General features: G+C 46.9%; 1 protein-coding gene across 1 annotated transcript in view; it reads right to left on the bottom strand.

The window, feature by feature from the left end:
• The window catches only part of pde11a (phosphodiesterase 11a), a 544,209-nt gene that overhangs the window by 232,756 nt on the left and 288,876 nt on the right, over nucleotides 1-22,577 (bottom strand). The window contains exons 8-9 of the mRNA XM_085986089.1: nucleotides 22,305-22,372; nucleotides 7,676-7,768 (exon numbers count right to left, since the gene is read on the bottom strand). Of these exons, the coding sequence (XP_085842215.1) occupies nucleotides 7,676-7,768; nucleotides 22,305-22,372 (161 nt within the window). The remainder of the gene's footprint in view (nucleotides 1-7,675; nucleotides 7,769-22,304; nucleotides 22,373-22,577) is intronic.

The following is a 22,577-nucleotide window of genomic DNA, read 5'->3' as shown; positions in this document are numbered from 1 at the left end:
AGTATAGTCAGGGGGATAGATACTGTTCTCTGCAGCTGTGAAAGAGAGTCCTGAAGGGTGCATTGCCTGCCCGGTGCCAGGGTTAAGGATATCTCCTCGCGGCTGGAGAAGAACTTGGAGTGGGAGGGGGAGGATCCAATTGTCGTGGTCCATGTAGGAACCAACAACATAGGTAGCGCTAAGAATGAAACTCTGTGGAGGGAGTTTGAGGAGCTCGGGTCTAAATTAATAAGCAAAACCTCAAAGGTAATAATCTCTGGATTACTCTGAGCCACACGCAAATTTGCATAGGGACAAGCAGATCAGAGAGTTATATGCGTGGTTGGAAGACTGGTGTGGGAGGAAGGGGTTTCATGGGGCATAGCACCAGTAATGGGGAAAGAGGGAGCTGTTCTGTTCGGACAGGCTCCACTTAAACCGGGCTGGGACCAGTTTCTTGGCAAATCAGATAACTAGGGCTGTAGCTAGGGCTTTAAACTAAAAGGGGGCGAGGGAGGGGGCAGGTGAGGGGAAATTTTGAAATCTAAAGAGAAAAATCAAGGCAATAGAGCAGTGTAGCGAAATGGATAAAGATAAGCAGAGTATGACAGGAAGGGACAGAGAGTTTAATGGTAATAGTGCATCAGCGAATAAGGTGAAAGCAGGGTACAATGGTAAAAAAGTTAAAATCAAAGGCTCTTTACCTGAACGCATGAAGCATTCATAACAAAATAGATGAATTAGTGGCACAAATAGATATCAATGAGTATGAACTACTTGCTATTACAGAGACGTGGTTGCAAGGTGACCAAGGTTGGAAACGAAATATTCTAGGGTACTTGACATTTCAAAAAGACAGACTAGAAAAGGAGGGGTTAGCACTGATAATAAAGGATGACATAAGGACAGTAGTGAGAAAGGATCTTGGCTTGGAAGATCAGGAACTAGAATCAGTATGGGTGGAGATAAGAAATAACGAGGGCAGAAAACACTGGTGCTTTATAGGCCCCCCTAACAGTAGCTATACTGTTGGACAGAGTATTAATCAAGAAATAATAGGAGCTTTTAACAAAGGTAATGCAATAATCATGGGGGGACTTTAATCTTCATACAGACTGGGCAAATCAAATTGGCAAAGGTCGTCTGGAGGATGAGTTCATGGAATGCATTCGGGACAATTTCTGAGAACAATGCTTCATGGAACCAACCAGGGAGCAGGACATTTTAGATCTTGTATTGTGTAATGAGACAGGGATAATTAGTAATATCATAGTAAAGGATCCTCTAGGGAAGAGTGATCATAATATGATAAATATTTCACTCTCAAACTCGATGTGATATTCCATGTCCGAACTGAGAGTCCAAAAGCTAAATAAAGCCAATTACATAGGTGTGAGAGGTGAGTTGGCTAAGGAAGATTGGGAAATTAAATTAAAAGGTATGACGGTAGATAAGTAGTGGCAGACATTTAAAGAAATATTTCAAAATTCTCAACAAATATACATTCCATTGAGAAATAAACACTCCACAGAAAAAGTGATTCATCCATGGCCAATTAGAGGCTGAGACAGGAGAAATTATAATGGGGAATAAAGAAATGGCAGAGGCTTTAGCAAATATTTTGTATCTGTCTTCACATACCAGAAATAGTGAGGAACCAAGGATTTAATAAGAGTGAGGAACTTAAAGTAATTAATACCAGTAGAGAAAAGATACTTGAAAAATTAATGGGACTAATCTCCTGGACCTTATGGCCTACATCCGAGGGTTCTAAAAGAGGTGGCTGCAGAGATAATGGTTATGATCTTTCAAAGTTCCCTAGATTCTAGAACGGTCCCAGTGGATTGGAAGGTAGCAAATGTAACCCCGCTATTCAAGAAAAGAGGGAGAGTAAAAATAGGGAACCACAGGCCAGTTAGCCTGACATCAGTCGTTGGGAAAATACTGGAATCCATTATTAAGGAAGTGTTAACAGGGCACGTAGAAAATCGTAATATGATTAGGCAGAGTCAACATGGTTTTATGAAAGGGAAATCATGTTTAACAAATTTATTAGAGTTTCTTGAGGAAGTAACTAGCAGGTTAGAGAAAGAGGAACCAGTGGATGTAGTATTTTTGGGTTTCCAAAAGGCATTTGATAAGGTGCCACATAAAAGGCTGCTACGCAAGACAAGGGCTCATGGGGTTGGGGGTAATATATTAGCATGGATAGAGGATTGGTTAATGGACAGAAATCAGAGAGTAGGGATAAACAGATATTTTTCCGTTTGGAATGATGTAACTAGTGGGGTGTCGCAAGGTTCAGTGCTTGGGCCTCAGCTAGTTACAACCTATATTAATGAGGTAGATGAAGGGACCAAGTGCAATGTATCCAAGTTTGCTGATGATACAAAGCTAGGTGGGACAGTAAGCTGTGAGGAAGACATGGACTGCAAAGGGATATAGACAGGTTAAGTGAGTGGGCAATAAGGTAGCAGATGGAGTATAATGTGGAGAAATGTGAGGTTGTTCACTTTGGTAGGAAGAATAGAAAAACAGAATATTTTTTAAATTGTGAGAAACTATTAAATGTTGTTGTTCAGAGAGATTTAGGTGTCCTCGTACAGGAAACACTGAACGTTAGTATGCAGGTACAGCAAACAATAACGACGGCAAATGGCATGTTGACCTTTATTGCAAGTGGTTTGGAGTATAAGAGTAAGGAAGTCTTACTACAATTATACAGGGCTTTGGTGAGACCACATCTGGAGTACTGTGCACAGTTTTGGTCTCCTTATCTGAGGAAGGACATACTTGCCTTAGAGGCAGTGCAACAAAGGTTCACTAGATTGATTCCTGGGATGAGAAGTTTGACCTATAAGGAAAGATTGAGTAGATTGGGTCTATACTCTCTGGAGTTAAGAAGAATTAGAGGTGATCTCTTTGAAACATATAAGATTCTGAAGAGGATTAACAGGGTAGATGCTGAGAGATTGTTTCCCCTGGCTGGAGAGTCTAGAACTAGGGGCATAGTCTCAGGATACGGAGTTGGCCATTTAAGATGAGGAAGAATTTCTTCACTCAGAAGGTTGTGAATCTTTGGAATTCTCTATCCCAAAGGGCTGTGGATGCTGAATCGTTGAGTATATTCAAGGCTTAGATAGATAGATTTTTAGACTCTAGGGGAATCAAGAGATATGGGGATCCGGCGGGAAAGTGGAGTCGACGTCGAAGATCAGCCATGATTTTACTGAATGGCGGAGCAGGCTCAAGGGGCCGTATGGCCTATTCCTGCTCATCATAGAATCATAGAAAGATAGAATCATAGAAATTTATGGCACAAAAGAAGGCCATTTGGCCCATCATGTCTGTGCCAGCCGAAAAAGAGCTATCCAGTCTAATCCCACTTTCCAGCTCTTGGTCTGAAGTCCTGTAGGCCACAACACTTCAAGTGCATATCCAAGTACTTTTTAAATGTGATGAGGGTTTCTGCCTCTACCACCCTTTCAGACAGTGAGTTCCAGACCCCCACCACCCTCTGAGTGAAAATAGTTCTCCTCAACTCCCCTCTAATCCTTCTACCAATTACTTTAAATCTATGCCCCCTGGTTATTGATCTCTCTGCTAAGGGAAATAGGTCCTTCCTATACACTCTATCTAAACCCCTCATAATTTTATACACCTCAATTAAATCTCCCCTCAGCCTCCTCTGCTCCAAAGAAAACAACCCCAGTCTATCCAATCTTTCCTCATAGCTAAAATTCTCCAGTCCTGGCAACATCCTCGTAAATCTCCTCTGTACGCTCTCTAGTACAATCACATCCTTCCTGTAATGTGGTGACCAGAACTGTACACAGTATTCTAGCTGTGGCCTAACTAGTGTTTTATACAGTAAAAGCATAACCTCCCTGTTCTTGTATTCTATGCCTCGCCCTAAAGGAATGTATCCCGTATGCCTTCTTAACTACCTCATCTACCTGTCCTGCTACCTTCAGGGATCTGTGGACATGCATTCCAAGGTCCCTCTGTTCTTCTACGCCACTCAGTATCCTACCATTTACTGTGTATTCTCTTGCCTTGATAGCCCTCCCCAAATGCATTACTTCACACTTCTTCAGAATGAATTCCATTTGCCACTTTTCTGCCCACCTGACCAGTCCATTGATATCTTCCTGCAGTCTACAGCTTGCTTCCTCACTATCAACCACACGGCCAATTTTTGTATCATCTGTAAACTTCTAACACAAGCCCCCTACATTGACGTCTAAATCATTGATATATACCACAAAAAGCAGGGGACCTAGTACTGAGCCCTGGGGAAACAGCCTTCCAGTCACAAAAACACCCGTTGACCATTACCCTTTGATTCCTGCCACTGAACCAATTTTGGATCCAACTTGCCACTTTCCCTTGGATCCCATGGGCTTTTTCCCTTTCTGACCAGTCTGCCATGTGGGAGTCTGCCATGTGGGACCTTGTCAAAAGCCTTACTAAAATCCATGTAGACTATATCAAACGCATTAACCTCATTGCCCCTCCTTGTTACCTCCTCAAAAAATTCAGTCAAGTTAGTCAGACACGATCTTCCCTTAACAAATCCATGCTGACTGTCCTTGATTAATCTGTGCCTTTCTAAATAACAATTAATACGGTCCCTCAGAATTTTTCCAATAATTTGCCCACCACCGAGGTTAGGCTGACTGGCCTGTAATTACTCGGTCTATCCCTTTCTCTCTTTTTAAACAACGATACAATGTTAGCAGTCCTCCAGTCTTCCGGCACCACACCTGTAGCCAGAGAGGATTGGAAAATGATGGTCAGAACCTCCACTATTTCCTCTGTTGCTTCTTTTAACAGCCTGGGATACATTTCATCCGGGCCTGGCGATTTATCTACTTTCAAAGATGCTAAACCTCTTAATAGTTCCTCTCTCACTATGTTTATCTCATCTAATATCTCACACTCCTCCTTCACTACAATGTGTGTATCGGCTAATTTTTATGTTCTTAAGCTCTCAAGTTCTCACCACAGAGAATACTTGGCAAATAGGCTCCATTCTTGAGAAGCAGGGAACTTATTATTGTCCCTTTGAAAACCCATGCTGCTGAACTTGTCTTTCTGTGTCTCTCTCCTTTTCTCCCACACACCTTATTCAATTTGAGAAGTCCACACATGTAGACTTTCTGTTTGCCAGATATGGAGGCAACACTCTTTCTCTCCAGGGACTTCCCCATTTATCTAATTCCAGGGAGCTTAGGCACAGGCTTGAGACCCCAAGGTGTCTGCTAGGGCACAGCTGGGGTTTCACCAGATAAATCCATGCAGTTTATCAGCACAACACAGGAAAACTGCTTGTTCAGAACCAAATTACCCATTAGGGCAGTTACTTCCCCTTATCTGGAGCTAAGTAGGAAGAATTCCAGTTTACAATGATGAGTCTACCTATTAATAAGCAAGGCTGACTGGTCAATCATCCACAGTGCCCTGAAGTACTGCAGAGCACCCTAGTTAAAATTTACCACAGAGGATTAATTCCGTTTCAATCGTGCATTGTCATTTTGGAACGACCTTGAACACCTCACCCCGCCACACATCCCCACATGAAAAGATCATCCTTAATTTCCCCCCTCAAAAAAAAAGTCACTAGTTAGTCATTAGGCAACTGACGAGCATAGTTTTAAGCCTTCGGTAGGCAGATATCAAATACAGGAGCTTCTTACAAGTGGTGTGATGAGCAGCATAACTTAGCATAAAATGTGTGAGTGCATTACCATTTGAGCATGGCACCGATTTTAACTCCAGATGGATTCCCCGCTCAGGCCTGAGTTAAAATTACAGTCGGGTCTCAATGATGTCATCGGGCCACATCATGCATATATAAAGGAGGACCCTGTTGGCTCCGGGCGCATGTCCTTGCTGCCTGCTCAGGAGAGCAGGTTAAAATTGCAGATGTTGCGATCATGGCGGCTTTCAGACAGTTAAGAGCCAGGGTGATTTTAACTGCCCACCTGTCAGGTTTCTGTTGAGTGAGTAGGGTTAAAATCGGTGCCGATTCTCTGAAAGATCTATCCACATTCTCATTCCCCTGCCTTTTCTCTACCATTTTTTACATTTTTCTCTTTCAGATAATTATCCACTTCCCTTTTAAAAGCCATTATGGATTGTGCTTCCAAATGTGCTTCTTGTGTATTCCACATCCTAACATCCTTCCATATTAAAAACCTCCTAACCTCTCACTTCATTCTTTTGGTGATGATCTTAAATTTAAACCTTAAAAATTTAAAGGTAAGTCTCTTCCATACCCTCATTATGACCTTGATATCCATGCTAAAGTAGAGCATTCAAAGCTGGACATAATAGGGATGATATTTGAGTCCCTCCCACCCTGTTTGTGCTGAAAAACAGGGCAGTAGCAGGACCAAAATAGCACGTGCAATAGAAGTGCTGGGTTCGTGCTGCATTTCCACCTGCGCTGGTTTTCAGGCTGACCTCAATCTAGGTGACCACAGCTCCCGTGGAAAACAGGCGAGAGCCTCAATAATATGTTTACTGGCGTTAAGTGACGTACTTATGTTCCTAACACTATTTTCATCTCTGCCCACTCCTGCCCACAAATCATGAGTGGTACAAACCAGGAGATGGACATTTCCAGCAGTATTTAAAGGGTCACCTGCTCTCGAGTAAATCTGCAGATAGATTTTGTGACACATTTTTCTGGCATTAGATAGCAATTTTTGTTGTTGTTACTTAGACAATTTCAAAGTGGTTGTTGACGTAATAAAACTCAGTACGCACTTGGTTTGAGCATAAAGCAAGGCTTTAATCAACTTGTTTCAGAACATGGAAGTCTAGTTGTATTTCACTAGCTCCTTGTCTTTCAAAATGTCCCTGGCAAGCTGGGGCCCACGCCCGAGTATTTATACTCCTTGGACGGCGCCACCAGCTGGCCGTCCAGCGTTATTTCATAAGTATTTTCTTGATGGAGATTTATAACAGTTATAGTTGCTGTGGAGCATTGTGAGCTCTTAAAGGGCCTATAACATCATACTTTAGGGTCCTTCTGGGAAGTACACTCTGGCAAAAGGAGCAAGAGCAGCAGTAACAGGAGGAAGGAGCAAACATAGCTGCAGCTTGAGGGAGGCCAAATAGAAGGAGGCTTACTGGGAAGAATCTTTACCCTCCCAACAGAGTGTATAGGCCCAGAGCAACATAGCTACAGTTCTCTGAGGAGCAGCGCATAAGCAGGCTTCATTTCTCTAGGGACACTGTCACAGGGTTTGTGTTTCCTCCTGCAATAAGACCTGCAACCATCTGCCAAAGCACATTATTGCTTGTTGCAGTCAAGGTCACTGCAGCCCTGAGGTTCTTTGCCTCTGGCTCCTTTTTGGCTGCCACATGGGATATCAGTAACATCACTCAGTCTGCAGACCATTCTTGCATTTAGCAGGTGACTGATGCCTACACTTTCATCATTTTCCCAATGGACATCTGGAAGCAGCAGGATAGGGCTCTGGAGTTCGCACATATTGCAGGATTCTCCCAAGTCCAGCATGTCATTGACTGCACTCATGTCATCTTGCAGGCTCCTTCACACAACTGCACTACCTTCATCAATCGCATGGGTTTCCAGATGTGATTGCAGTTTACTATGACCATGTTATATATGGAAGCAAGACTTCTGTTTTAATACATTGTATAAAGTTGAGTTGATACTCACATCAAGAGCTACAGATTGCTTTGCCCAGGATTTTTTCACTTGATCATACATTATAGTGTTGTTGATGCCAAGGCCACAGAAAATAACAAATGCCTGAAACAAATATTAACAGAAACACAATGTTAAAAATGTAAGTTCTACATGTGTATCCCTTCTCCAGAGATCAAGGGGGAGAAATTCATTATAGCCCAGGAATGGGCGGAAACTTTTGAAAAGTTTGAGAATTAGCGCCAGGCGCTAATGCTTCAGACTGCACGCAAAATTCAGTCTGATTGCACAAAGAAAGGATTGGAGCGCTAAATCAAGCACTAATGGCCTAGCTCAGTGGCGTCAAACTCAAAGCACTGACCAATTATCAGGTGCAGTCTAATCACAAGTCATGATTGCCACAGGCTTTCTCCAGTTCTTAAAGGGAAGGTTCATTGATGCTGCAGAACCTCATTCTCACTATTGCTGGCTGTGCAGCCGTCTCAGCCAGCAGCAGCAGGTCAAGGAGAAGGAGCCAGACGACTCAAGCAGCCGTACTGATAGCAGATCCATGCCCCAGGGAGAAAGCGCTCAGATTCTGCGACCATGCATTGGAGGCGTTGGTGTTCACAGTGGAAAGACGAAGGGCAGTGCTCTACCCGGCAAGTGGCAGGATGCCCTCGCCGCAAGTCTTCCACACCATGTGGAGAGAGGTAGCCCAGCATGTTTCGGGCAGCACTGTGGTCCCCAGGACCCACACACAGTGCAGGAATAAATTTAGTGACCTCACTCGGGTGGTCAGGGTGAGTCAATGCTTCAACAAATGCTACATACCACCATCTGAATCACAGTCTTCACACACTGCCCAAAGCACCACACCCCCCAGCACTCACCCACTAACAATCTCTACCTACCAACACTCACACCCACATCTCACACCTTGCACACAATGACAGCTATTCAAATTTGGCAGGCGCATCACCCAAACACATTGCTCCACACTCACTCACACACTTTCCTTTCTCTTGCAGGCCAAGGTGGCTCAAAACAGGAGGGATCAGGAGCGCACAGGCAGGGGACAACATAAGAACATACGAAATAGGAGCAGGAGTAGGCCATTTAATGAGATCATGGCTGATCTGACCATAGGCTCAGCTCCATTTCCCTGTCCGTTCCCCATAACCCATCACTCCCTTATTGTTCAAAAATCTGTCTATCTCCACCTTAAATATATTCAATGACCCAGCCTCCATAGCTCTCTTGGGCAGAGAATTCCACAGATTTATGACCCTCTGAGAGAAGAAATTCTTCCTCATCTCAGTTTTAAATGGGTGACCCCTTATTCTGAAACAATGCTCCCTAGTTCTAGATTCCCTCATGAGGGGAAACATCTCTGCATCTACCTTGTCGAGCCCCCTCAGTATCTTATACGTTTCAATAAGATTACCTCTCATTCTTCTAAACTCCAATGAGTATAGGCCCAATCTGCTCAACCTTTCTTCATAAGGCAACCCCTTCATCTCAGGAATCAACCTCGTGAACCTTCTCTGAACTGTCTCCAATGCAAGTATATCCCTCCTTAAATAAGGAGACCAAAACTGTACGCAGTACTCCAGGTGTGGTCTCACCAATACCCTGTACAGTTGTAGCAGGACATCCCTGCTTTTATACTCCAGCCCCCTTGCAATAAAGGCCAACATTCAATTTGCCTTCCTGATTATTTGCTGTACCTGCATGCTAACATTTTGTGTTTCATGCACAAGGACCCCCAGGTCCCTCTGTACTGCAGCATTTTGTAATCTCTCTCCATTTAAATAATAATTTGCTTTTTTATTTTGCTTACCAAAGTGGATAACTTCACACTTTCCCACATTATACTCCATCTGCCAAATGTTTGCCCACTCACTTAGCCTGTCTATATCCCTTTGCAGATTCTTTGTGTCCTCTTCACAACTTGCTTTGCCACCTATCTTTGTATCATCAGCAAATGTGGCTACATTACACTCGCTCCCTTCATCCAAGTCATTAATATAGATTGTAACTAGTTGAGGCCCCAGCACTGATCCCTGTGGCACCCTACTTGTTACAGTTTGCCAACCGGAAAATGACCCATTTATCCCAACTCTCTGTTTTTTGTTAGTTAGCCAATCCTCTATCCATGCTAATATATTACCCCCAACCCCGTGAGCTCTTATCTTGTGCAGTAACCTTTTATGTGGCACCTTATCGAATGCCTTCTGGAAATCCAAATACACCACATCCACTGGTTCCCCTTTATCCACCCTGCTCGTTACATCCTCAAAGAACTCCAGCAAATTTGTCAAACATGATTTTCCTTTCATAAAACCATACTGACTCTGCTTGACTGCATTATGATTTTCTAAATGCCCTGCTACTGCTTCCTTAATAATGGACTCCAGCATTTTCCCAATGACAGATGTTAGGCTAACTGGTCTATAGTTTCCTGCTTCCTGTCTCCCTCCCTTCTTAAATAGGGGTGTTACAATTGCAGTTTTCCAATCCGCTGGGACCTCTCCAGAATCCAGGGAATTTTGGTAGATTGCAACCAATGCATCCACTATCTCTGCAGCCACTTCTTTTAAGACCCGAGGATGCAGGCCATCGGGTCCAGGGGACTTGTCCACCTTTAGACCCATTATTTTACCGAGTACTTTTTCTTTATTGATAGTGATTGATTTAAGTTCCCCCCTCCCTATAGCCAACAGCCAACCACTGTCTGAGCTAGAGACTCGAGTGCTGTAGATTATTGGGTGCAGGTGGTGGGCGCCGTGGCCACCGGCGACGTTGACTCCCTTGGAGACAACAACGGTATGCTCATCCCTGCTCCTTCTTCTCACATCCCAGTTCCCCCTCACCCCACAAGCCTTTCGCACTTTCCAGCTAATCATGCTGTATGCATGCCTTTCTCTATGCAGGTGCAGCAGGTGATCAGGAAGACCAATGGAATCTTGGCTTTTATTGCAAGGGGGATGAAGTATAAAAACAGGGAAGTCTTGCTACAGTTATACAGGGTATTGGTGAGGCCACACCTGGAATACTGCGTGCAGTTTTGGTTTCCATATTTAAGAAAAGATATACTTGCTCTCGAGGCGGTTCAGAGAAGGTTCACTCGGTTGATTCCGGAGATGAGGGGGTTGACGTATGAGGAAAGGTTGAGTAGGTTGGGCCTCTACTCATTGGAGTTCAGAAGAATGAGAGGCGATCTTATCGAAACATATAAGATTGTGAGGGGGCTTGATCGGGTGGATGCGGTGAGGATGCTTCCACTGATGGGTGAGACTAGAACTAGGGGGCATAATCTTAGAATAAGGGGCTGCCCTTTCAAAACTGAGATGAGGAGAAACTTCTTCACTCAGAGGGTAGTAAATCTATGGAATTTGCTACCCCAGAGAGCTGTGGAAGCTGCAACATTAAATAAATTTAAAACGGAGATAGACAGTTTCCTAGCAGATAAGGGAATAAGGGGTTACGGGGAGAGGGCAGGGAAGTGGACGTGAGTCTAGATTCGGATCAGCCATGATCCTATTGAATGGCGGAGCAGGCCCGAGGGGCCGTATGGCCTACTCCTGCTCCTACTTCTTATGTTCTTATGTTCTCCCTTCCTGCCCCCTCCCCTCACCTTAACCCAAATCTTGTGCCTTTCTGCTTTCAGATAATGAGCAAGCACCTGAGCAGTCTGTCCCTGAGGGTACCATTGAGAGCGAGGCGGGAGAAGAGGAGGAGGAAGATGACATTGCGTCACTGCATGTCTCACCCACAGGCACCAGCACAGATACTGGCACTATGCGCTCTTTAGAGGCTAGTATAGTAGCGGAATCTGCACAGGGTGATGCATCAGGGGCGAGCGGGCTGCAGTAAGTCCTGGAGGAAAGGGTAGCTCGGAGCCAGCTCCCCGGAGGGCAAGATCGCATGCGAGTTCTGCTGCACAGGACTCAGATGAGGACCTCAATGGGGAGGCCTTTAGAAGAAGGGTGATGGGCATGCACACAGAGATGATAGGTGACCGAGAGCCTCTCGGCAATGGTAAGGAGTGTGGAGGAGTCCGCCTCCAACATTGCACAGAGCTCTGCGCAGACCATGGAGCCCATCATTTCCAGTCTGCAAAGGATGGTAGACTCCCAGAGAGACCGTGGCGACCCAGACCTGATGCCTCGTGTGATGGGCGATCTGGCAGCTTCCATTGCAGCACAGGCGGAAGCGATGCAACATCTTACTGCTATAATGCAGTCTATGCTTGGTTTCATTCAATCTCAGACTGCTCTCCTGAAGTCTCAGCTTGATGCCACGCAAGCTCTGACTGCTGCCATCATGGCTGGGTCTACCACTGTCGACTGGGGCTTTCACGGTGTCACAGCAGGCCAGCAATCTGTGCTCTGGCAGATTGTTAGGGATGTGGTGGTGCTGCCCCAGGGGAGTGGCAGTGGGTCAGTGGAGCAGGAAGCTGCTGTCCTCTCCCAGGATGACAGCATTCCTGCTCCCAGGATGACAGCATTCCTGCTCCCACCACTGGCACTCCGCCATTGTCCTTGTCGCTGCTGGTCATCTAACCAGCCCAGACTGCTGCTGCCCATCCTGAGGTGTTGCAGTCTACAGCCAGGCCTTCCAGGCCCAGAGCTGGTCAAGGGCATCCTGCAAGGCCATCTGAAGTCTCCTGTACGGACACTCAGCAGCCTTCCACCAACTGTGCTGCAGCCACTGGGTTAACATTCCATAGGAGCACTAGAGTAGGCAAAGGCACAGTAACAAGAGGCACTAAGGGATTGCACAAGGGTGAATAGGTAATATTGTTGTTGTAAACATGTGTTCACTGATTATTGATAAATTTATTAATTCAATTTGGATTATTTTGTGGTGTCTCAGCTTTACACTGTGATATGGCCTGTGACAGGGATGGAATGATGGGAATGTGGTGAGCAATGGGGTTCTGGGGTTTAATTCATTCAAACCGCAGTCTGATGAGGCGGTCAGAGACCGCTCTTCCGGAAGGCCAATTATGTGGCTGCCTCCTCCATCGCTCCTGTTCCTCCTCCTCCTCCTCCTCATCTCCCTCTTTCTCCTCCTCTCCCTCTTTCTCCTCCTGAGGTGGTCACGCAATCCCTGGTGGCAAGGGCTGGGCCCTCATGATGGCCAAGTTGTGGAGCATGCAGCAGACCACGACAAAATGGGACACCCGCTCAGCAAAATACTGGAGGGCTCTTCCCGAGTGGTCAAGGCCGTGGAAACTTTGCTTGAGCACCCCGATGGTCTGCTCGATTATGTTCCCGGTGCCAGCATGGCTCTCATTATATGAGTGCTGGGCAGGTGTGTTGGGGTTGCGGAGGGGAGTCATGAGCCAGGTGGAGAGCGGATAACCCTTGCCTCTGACCAGCCAGCTGTGAGGTTGACGTGGTGGCTGGAAGAGTGCTGGCACACTGGTCTGGCACAGGATGAAGGCAGCGTGGCTGCTGCCAGGATAGCAGGCATTCACATTGAGGATTTACTGTCTGTGGTCGCACACCAACTGCACATTAAGTGAGTGGTAGCCTTTGCAGTTATGGAAGATCTTAGGATTGTTATGCAGTGCCTGCAAAGCCATGTGGGTGCAGTCAATGACACCCTGCACCATGGAGAAGCCCGCTATCCTGGCAAAGCCACATGTATGTTCGTCCTGCTTCTCTCTGGTGATGGGGAAGGAAATGTAGTCTCTTCTCCTACTGTAGAGAGACGCTGTAACCTCCCGGATGTTGCAATGGACGGCGAACTGTGAGGTGTTAGCTAGATCTCCTGTTGCAGACTGGAAGGATCCACTGGCAAAAAAATTGAGGGCGACAGTGACCTTGACTGCCACTGAGAGAGCCGTGGTCACCTGGATCGGAAGCTCGAGGTCTGGTTGCAGGAGGTGGCAGAGTTCTATGACCACCTCCTTGGTGAAGCGGAGCCTTCTAATACACTGCTCCTTGCTTAATTGGAGGTAGGAGAAGTGCTCTCGGAATACCCTTGGAGAGTAAGGCCTCCTGATGAGAACCCTGATGGTGCTCCTCCTCCCTCTGGTCGCATATTCCAATCTTTCTCGCTGCCTCCGCCGTAGATCCTGAAGGGCAAGGTCGACTGCCAGTACAGCCCCCATTAATGTAACCAAGTGTAGCACTTTGATATGTTGAGAATAAATGTAACTAATTGTTAGTAGCCACAACACTCCTGATACTAAACAACCTTCAAATGAATGAATTAAACTGTTGCACAATGTCAACCTGACAAGGAAGCAGTGAAACAGCACTAACATGACAGCTGCGACTCATTACGCATGATCTCTTTAAGTAGCGCCCCTGGAGCCGGCATCTGCCTGCTTGACGCCTCCTCTCCCTGTCGCTGTCAGGGCGAGGCGCTAAGGCAGGGGGGGCAACAATGAATTTTGACGATTGGGCGCCCAGTGAGCGTTGCACGCTTACTGACGTCATGATCTGCCTGGCGCTGAGGTCCCCGGTGGTAACTCGTAGCGGCAGCGCTATGGGGGGGGGGGGTCAGATTTGGTGTGCGTCGCTGGATTCACCTCGCCCCGGCGCTACTGCATCAGCGCCCCTGCCAGGCACTAACTGGAGGCTCTAACCAACTGAATATTTCCCTCAAAGACCCTACATTAATAATAATTGTTGTAAATTTTAAAATTGGTGCTGGCCACAAGTACTATTGACTTTTTCACTTCCATGTTTAGGTGTCTTGAGGGCAAGAAGGGAGACATTCTGGTGCAAGATTGCAGCATATTTCATAGTTTGGGGATGAACATGCGCCATTTTCTAGTATTTCTCTGTATATTGACCACTATGCTTAAAATATATTTCACTTGTTTTTCAGCCATCTGACCATTATAATCTTTGAAATTAAAGATAATGCAGATTTTGAAGGTTTAGAAGATGTTTTTCATGGTCTTTAAAAAATCAGATTGTAGAAAGCAGAGTAGCCTGCAGCTTTAAATACCTGCTGTGATGTTTAATGGTTAACACTTCTGCAATTCTATAGCTATTAAGTAGAATTGATAATATCAACAACACTCTTGTAAATAAGTGTGTCTTCATACAATGCTGCTCAATGACCATAATAATTCAGGTGAGTTTTCAATAACCTGCAACTAAGTCCACACAGAGTGAAATGAAATTATTTACAGAAATATAATCAGTTTTTAAATGTTAGACATATAGGGCTGGATTTTGTCATGGGGTGGGCTGGGGTTGTGTCATCCACTTTTCGTGTTATCCACCCGATTCCAAATCGATGTGGGAGATTGATGTGATTTTCACCCAATTGGGCAATTGAGTTCCAGCGTGTGGGAACTCATGGCCCAATTAGTTTTTTCAGTCTGAAACTCGCCTCCAATGACGTCATCGTTGCTGCTGCATTTAAGGTCTGCAAGAAGCCTTGCTTCTTCTGCAGACTGCCAACCTTTTGGCCTTTGCAGTGAGAGGGACCTGGAGGCAGAATAAGCAGCGGGAGACCTAAGTCTGCTCCCAGATTTGATGACGTCGCCCTGCAAGCTTTGGTGGAGGGAGCAAGAGCTAGTAAGAAGGTGCTCTTCCCTTCTTCAGGGAGGAAGAAGCCTCCCCAGCAGACAAAGGCTGTGTGGGTCCAGGTGGCCCAGGAGGTCAACTCGTTGTCCCTCAGCCGCAGAACCTGGCTTCAGTGGAGGAAGAGATTTCATGACCTTCTGCGCACTGGAAATGTGAGTATGACTTTCCCATCACCCTCAATCTGATCCCCATTGCCTCTCCTCACCAGCACTCAGCTTTAGCAACCTCTTCCTCCACATCCCACTTGACAATGACATCCCTGCACCCTTACCCATTCCCTCTCTCTCTATGGTCACATTCACCTAACTATTCGACTATGCAACCCTCACACTCCCTATCACTGTGATGCTATCAAAACAACTTACAAAACAGAGGGAGGGCCCTTGGTCTTGCCACCTCACTCCATCATTGTCTCCTTCTAAGCATCTATGCTATGGATTCTCTACACTCACTCCTTCATTCTCACTCAAACTCCACTTGTCTCCCTTGTTGCAGGAAAAGAGAGCTCACAATAAGAGGGAAAGAGCGAGGACAGGAGGAGGGCCACCCTCAGTAGCCCACCTCACCCCTTGGGAGGAGGCAGTCCTGGAGATCGTGGGAGTGGAGGAAGATGCGCAAGTGGGGGACGGACAGACGGGTGCATCAGAGCAAGCTGGTGACAGAATAGTTTATCATCTCATTGACATTGCATGAGTCACTGATAATGATTCTGAATCTCTAACAGATGGACTTATCATCATCTGCAATATGCAATGTGCATGTAACCTTGGCCTCACATCTCTGACTCTTTCCTTTACTCCCCCACAGGACCATCGCAAGCACCTGTCCCCACTATCCAGGAGGAACAGCCTGAGTCTCCAGACTCCTGACTCCTCAGAGTAAGCTGAAACCTCTGAGGGCGCAGCGTCAGCAGAATTCAGTGCACCCAGCACTAGCGCAGACACTCACACCTCGGTGGGACCATCGCGAGATAGAGTAGTGTTGTCACCTGGTGTATCACAGCTCACAAGTGAGCATCAGCAGATTGTGGAGACAGGGACAGCAGTGGAGAGTACTAGTCAGAGGGCGCAGGACTCTCCCAGCTCGGCTCAGCTGCATGTCGACTCTCTGCCTCTGGGTGCATCCAGAAGAACAGCGGTGCTGGAACTCCAAGAACAGGTGCAGGAGTCTCTGGCAGGTTTTGCCTCCAGGGTCGCTGTGAGTGTGGAGCGAATGGAGGAGTCCCTCGCAAACATGAGCAGAGCCTTTGTGGCGTCATTGGCGCATGAACGCAGCACCACAGAAAGGATGGCAACCTCCATGGAAAGGCTGGCTACGGCTATTGAGGCAGTAAGTCGCCGGAGTGAGGAAAACATGGTGAGTGTTCAGAATAGACTGACATCTCTGGAGGAGCAATGGTCAGCTATTGAACAGAGAAACCAGAGCTTCATGGAAGTCCTTCTGAGTAGGACTGCCAGTGCAGATACAGGTCCCCATGGCCCCCCCTGATGTGCAGCAAAGTGCTCTCAAGCCACTTGCAAGCGCTGAGGGGGACCTGACCCATGAGAGCGAAGTTGGTGGCAGACATCAAGGAAGCGGGGGCTCCTCTCCAAGCACTCACACTTCCATGCCACTGCAGAGCCCTCAGACAGAGCCCCACCAGAGTCCCCACCCAACTGAGATCGGCGTCTCAACCCCTGCACAGCCGCAGAAACAGCAGGCTGTTGATGAGCCCTCACAGGTTCGCAACCCCAGAGGACGCCCGCCAAAGGCGTCGAGACAGGAGCAGCAAGAAAGTGAGCAAGGGGCCTCCACATCTGCTGAAGCCACAGGGGAAGCACCATGTAGGAGCACGCGTAAGAGAAAGATACTGCACAAATAGTCACAAGGGTAGTCACTTAGGTGGAATGTTGGCCCCGATTTTCGGCTTGTGTGGGGAATGGTCGGATTTCCCCGAATGTGGGGTTTCTGACACACATAAAAAAGTGTCAGCCAGCTCCACGCAATTTTCCCTCAAGTGGCCAATTAATTCCCAGCATGTGGGAAGCCTTGCTAATTGTCCAATTCGAGTCAGAAATCCCCACAGTATGATGTCATCATTCGTAGTGCTTTCAAGATCCATAGCAAGCACTGCATCCTCTGAAGGCTTCCAAACGAACCATACAGGATGGCAGAGGAGCCTGCAGCAGCTGTGGGCAGTGCCAGACCCTGAGCTGCCTCCAAATTCGACGAGGCTTCACTGCAGGCATTATTGGATGGGGTTAGGGCCCACAGGGAGGTCCTCTTCCCTAGGTCAGGGAAGAAGAGGCCTCCCACTGAGACCAATGCTGCATGGATGCAGGTGTCAGCAGATGCCAACTCGCTGGGAGTCACCAGAAGAACCTTGGCATTACATCTCTAACTCCTTCCTTTACTCCCCCACAGTACCATCCAGAGCCCCCGTCCTCACTGTGGAGGAGGAAGAGGCTGTGCAGCCAGACTCCTCAGAGGAAGCTCCAACCTCTGAGGGCGCAGCGTCAGCAGAAGTAAGCACACCCAGCACCAGCGCAGACACTCACACCTCGGGGGGACCTTCGGGACATAGAGTAGTGTTGTCACCTGGTGTTTCACAGCTCACAAGTGAGCCTCAGCAGATTCTTGAGACAGGGACAACAGTGGAGAGTCCTCGTTGGAGGGCGCAGGACTCTTCCAGCTCAGCTCAGCTGTGCTGCATGTCGACCCTCTGCCTCTGGGTCCATCCGCAAGAGAAGAGGTGATGGATCTCCATGCACAGATGCAGGAGTCTCTGGCAGGTTTTGTCTCCAGGGTCGCTGCGAGTGTGGAGCGAATGGAGGAGTCCATAGCGACCATGAGCAGAGCCTTTGTGGAGTCATTGGTGCATGAACGCATCACCATGGAAAGGTTGGCAACCTCCATGCAGGAGATAACTCGCCAGGGTACGGAAAACATGGTGAGTGCTCATAAGAGAATGACATCTCTTGAGGAGCGTTGGCCATCTGTTGAACAGAGAAACTAGATCTTCATGGAAGTCCTTCTGAGTAGGACTGCTAGTGCAGAAACAGGTCCCACTGGACCCCTAAAGCGCAGCAAGGTGCTCTCAAGCCACTTCCAAGTGCTGGCCCCTTCTGGCCTGTGCAGCTTCAGGTGAGTGAGCAGCAGCCTGGTGCTCCTGGTGCTCATCCTGCTGTTCCTGGTTCTGATGCTGCCGCCTCTGCTGTTGGAGATCCTCTAATGCCAGGAAGGGAAGGTACCAAAGGCCTCCCATGCTTCTGGCAGATGCCTCCGTTGAGGAGGTGCTGAGTTAGAGTGGTGAAAGGGGCTTCCCAGGAGCTCACACTGGAGAAGTGTGTGAGGCTCCAACTTTCTACAGCTGCTCCTAAGGCTTCAAAAAGTTCCCCCAAGCCTTGATCAACAAGGTCCTGCAGCCTGCAAATGCTGCCTATTTAAATCTCTTCAGCCCTCAGCGACCTGCTGCTGCAAGCAAGCAAGCCAGCTGTTTTCACGCCAGCTGTCATCGGCGGGGTTCCCCGCAGGAGTGTTTCATGTGGGGAAAGTCCCAAAGTCGCAACGGCCCCGGAAAATCTTCCTTAACAAGGTGATCATTGGTGATTAGTGCTCCGACAAGCAGTCCCGCCAGCGGCGGCCGGGACTGAAGCGGGTGACGGAGAAATGGCGGTCCGAAAGTCAGACGGGGCGGGGAATCAGGCGGGGGGGGGTCCCGACCCGCTTTTCCGCGATTTTTGGACCCCGGCCGCATGAAAAGCCGCCCGACGGCTGCCAGAAAATCGGGGCCGTTGTGTTTATTTTTAAAATGCCATCAGTTGGTTTTGTAAATAAAAATTCTGATGGCAACTGCTGCAGTTGTGGCGTGTGTCATTTCGCAAATGGGACTTCCACATTGAGGGCTGAGGATTACTTGCAATTGTCAATATGGTGGTCAGAGTGCTAGGAATCCTCTGGTTCTTGGCCATTGTCGATGCTCTGGTAAGAAGCTGCGAGGCAAAAGTGCTTGATTGGCTAGGCTAAGCAAATCTGGCCAAGATGAGTGCGTTCCTTGCATCCCGGGCAGCAATGTTCTCGCATACTGCTCCCGCTGGTTGATGGGCCTCTGCAATATGTTCATTTTCGCTCTCCTCCTCATCATCATCATCTGAGGAGGATATGTGAGGAGCCACTTGGCCCTCAGGAATCTGCAAGCCACGACACTGTGCCATGTTGGATGGGCTCCTCAATGGCATCATTAGCCACGTCTTCAGGGGATAGCCCTTGTCTCCAAGTAGCCATCCCTTAAGTTGGTCTGGTAGACTGGTGCAGGATGAAGGAGTCATGGCAACTGCCAGGGTACTTGGTACAAACATGCAAAATTTCCTTCTTGTGGTCACACACCAGCTGCACGTTGAGGGATTGGAAGCCCTTGCAATTGACAAAAATATCTGGATTACGATGGGGTGCCTTAAGGGCCACATGTGTGCAGTCAACGACGTGCTGCACCCTTGAAAAGCCTGCCAGATTGTCAAACCCAACCGAATGCACAGTTACACTGGCTTGATCCTTGGAGAAGTGGATGTGATTATGCGCGATGGCAAAGAGGGCATCGGTTACCTGCGTGATGCAAGTGTGTGCAGCCACCTGGGAGATGCCGCTGATGTCTGCTGCTGATCCCTGGAATGAGCCTGAAGCGAGTGCAGTGGTGACTTTGACAGCCACTGGTAAGGAGTGTCCACCAGCTCCTCTGGGCTCCAGGTCTTGCTGCACCATTGCGCAGATGTCACCCACTACCTCTCGCGAAAGTCAGAGCCGCCTTTGGCACTGCTGCTCACTCATGTTGAGGTAGCTGATCCTCTGTCTGTCGACCCTGTTTGGGGGGTATCTCCTGCGCCGACGGCCTTCCATGGGTTGGCGCCTTCTGGCCTGTGCAGCTTCAGGTGGTTGAGCAGCAGCTTGGCGCTCCTGTTGTTGCCGCTGCTGTTGGTGCTGCTGTTGTTCATGGTCCTGCTGCTGCCGCGGCTGGTCTTCGTCCTCATCTGATGTCCAGGAAGAAAGGAAATAAATGGTTCCCATGCTTCTGGTAGATGCCTCCGTTGAGCAAGTGCTCAGGCAAGGTGGCGAGAGGGGTTTCCCAGGAGGGCACACTGGAGATGGGTGTCAGGCTCCAAACCTCCACAGCTATGATTATGCCTGCTAAAAGTTCCCCCAGACCTGAGACAACAAAGTCCTGCCACCTGCAAATGATGAATGATCAAATCTCCTCTTTAATTGTTGACCAGCTGATAGTCAGCAATCCAATTGTACTCCCGCCAGGTTTCACTGTCGTGTTTCAGAGGAGACGTGAATCACGTGGGAAACATGTTAAAATCGGAAAGGCCTCTCAAAATGGGATTATAGAGGCAATTTGGTGGTTGTTAAGGGCCTTAAGGGCCTATCCCGCCTCTTGGAGGCGGGACAGAGACGGGATCAGAAACCATGCATTTGGGAAAATTGCTTGGAGGCGGGGTTGGGCCCGCCTGCCACTTTTTGCAATTTTAACACCCCACACGCCTCCATTCCCGCCTCCTCGGGCCTGGCAAAATCCAGCCCATAATCTTGAATAAAAATTGGTTGTAAAACATTGAAAATGTTTCTGTCCCATTTTATTCCAAAGACTGAAACTGATCTCATCATTCTGAGCTTCATGCTAATTGTTCAGAATTGGGAAGCTTTACCAAATAACCTGAAAATGTTTTGTTGATGCATGAACTTACCCATGCTTTCAAGTCATTGCAAAATTACACTTCGCTTTTAAATGCCAAATACTCTGCTGTTGTAAAATTAAATTATAATAAATACTTTAATAAGATGCTATAATAAAAGTAATACAATATTGTAACAATTTCAAATATGATAGCGCCTATTAAAATGAACATTACACTTTAATCACTTATTTTTTACACTGGTATGAACAAATATTTAATTATAGCAGTGTGTTAATAACTTTTGTATTTGGGATGGTGCAGCTTCATTGAACACTAGTTTAATGAAGACATTTAAAATGGAGTGTTACCTGTTCTCTTCCTTCCTCACCACTTCCCCCATAACATTTTTCTTTAGTGCATTATTTATCTTTAGTGTGTACAGGATATCAGTATGCCCCCGGTTAAAATCCTACTACTTACCAACTGATTTCCTGTGTGCACTAAAGATGAATTTTGTGAGGCCTCACACCACCATCAGGCATGCTGCCAGCAATTTTCCATCCAGTGAAATCACTGATGGGACTTTGTAAAATTGGCCCCTAAATGTAAATTGACATTTAGGCTTAAAGAGCAAGCTCCTTGTGTTGCTCAAAAAGGTTAGAAGTCTGGATAGCGAATAAACTGTACCCAAAATTTGCTTTGTGTTAGCAATGCTTTTAATACCTTACAGAACAATCAGAAATGAAATGAGAAAGAAAACATGAGCTTCACAAAGCATGGAGAGAGAAGAGGGGCTCAGACTAAAAAGACCATTGGAAACTTCAGAAACATGTCAAAGGGGTGACTAGAGGGGCATTGTGGGGACTTGAATGAGTATAGCTGCAGACACTAAAAACAACAGCAAGAAATTCTTTGCAATAGCAATAGGTCAATTAGGGAAGAGATCATAACCTTAAAGGATGATTATAGGAATGAAAGCAGTGCTCTTTTGCCTTGAAAAGATGGACTCTTATGCAGATTTATACAAGATAGATAAGATAAATTCGAACCACTACTACAAAGCACTCGAACAAGGGCATTTAGATTAAAACTGATGAAGGGACAATATAGGACAGATGCAAGGAAAAACATGTTCACCCAAAAAGTGATCAACATTTGGAATGATTTGCTGTATAAAATGGAAGAGGTGAAAAGCTTAGATTCATTCAAGAGATGGATGACATGGTATGGGGTGAATGTAATTTAGAAAACCTATGTGGCCTGCCACATCTGTATAAATCTTGTGAACTTAATTTTGCTGTGGACATATATCTTTGCAGGTTTTTTAATTAACAGTTGTAGCTTCACTGAAGTTCTATGGTTTTAAATCTAAATGGTGGCTGAATAGTTCCTGTGCTGCAAAATGTTTAGTTGGTCTGGCAATAAGAAAATACTAATTGGTTTCTTTACCTCAAAGAGTCGCTGGTCATCATCATCAAAGGGTTTCCCATCAAGCCTGTTGAGGACCTGTGCCACACCTGAAAGTCAGATGAATGTTAGTAATAGACATGACAAGTAGCAATCCTAATACTGAGTTACTGAATTGTAAGATAAATTGGGGAAAAAATTCGGTATCGCCCCATATGGGGCGCCATTACTGGCGGTGCGCAAAGTTTAGCGCCTGGCGCTAATTATCGCCTCCGACAGCAAACTTGGCTTTTATCGCCCCTGGAGGTGATTGGA

Source organism: Somniosus microcephalus, chromosome 4 (assembly GCF_052327205.1).
Source record: "Somniosus microcephalus isolate GS21.2 chromosome 4, FLI_Smic_1.0, whole genome shotgun sequence".
Taxonomy (NCBI): Eukaryota; Metazoa; Chordata; class Chondrichthyes; order Squaliformes; family Somniosidae; genus Somniosus; species Somniosus microcephalus.
The sequence above is the reverse complement of the archived record's forward strand: the minus strand, read 5'-3'. Positions and strand labels throughout refer to the sequence as shown.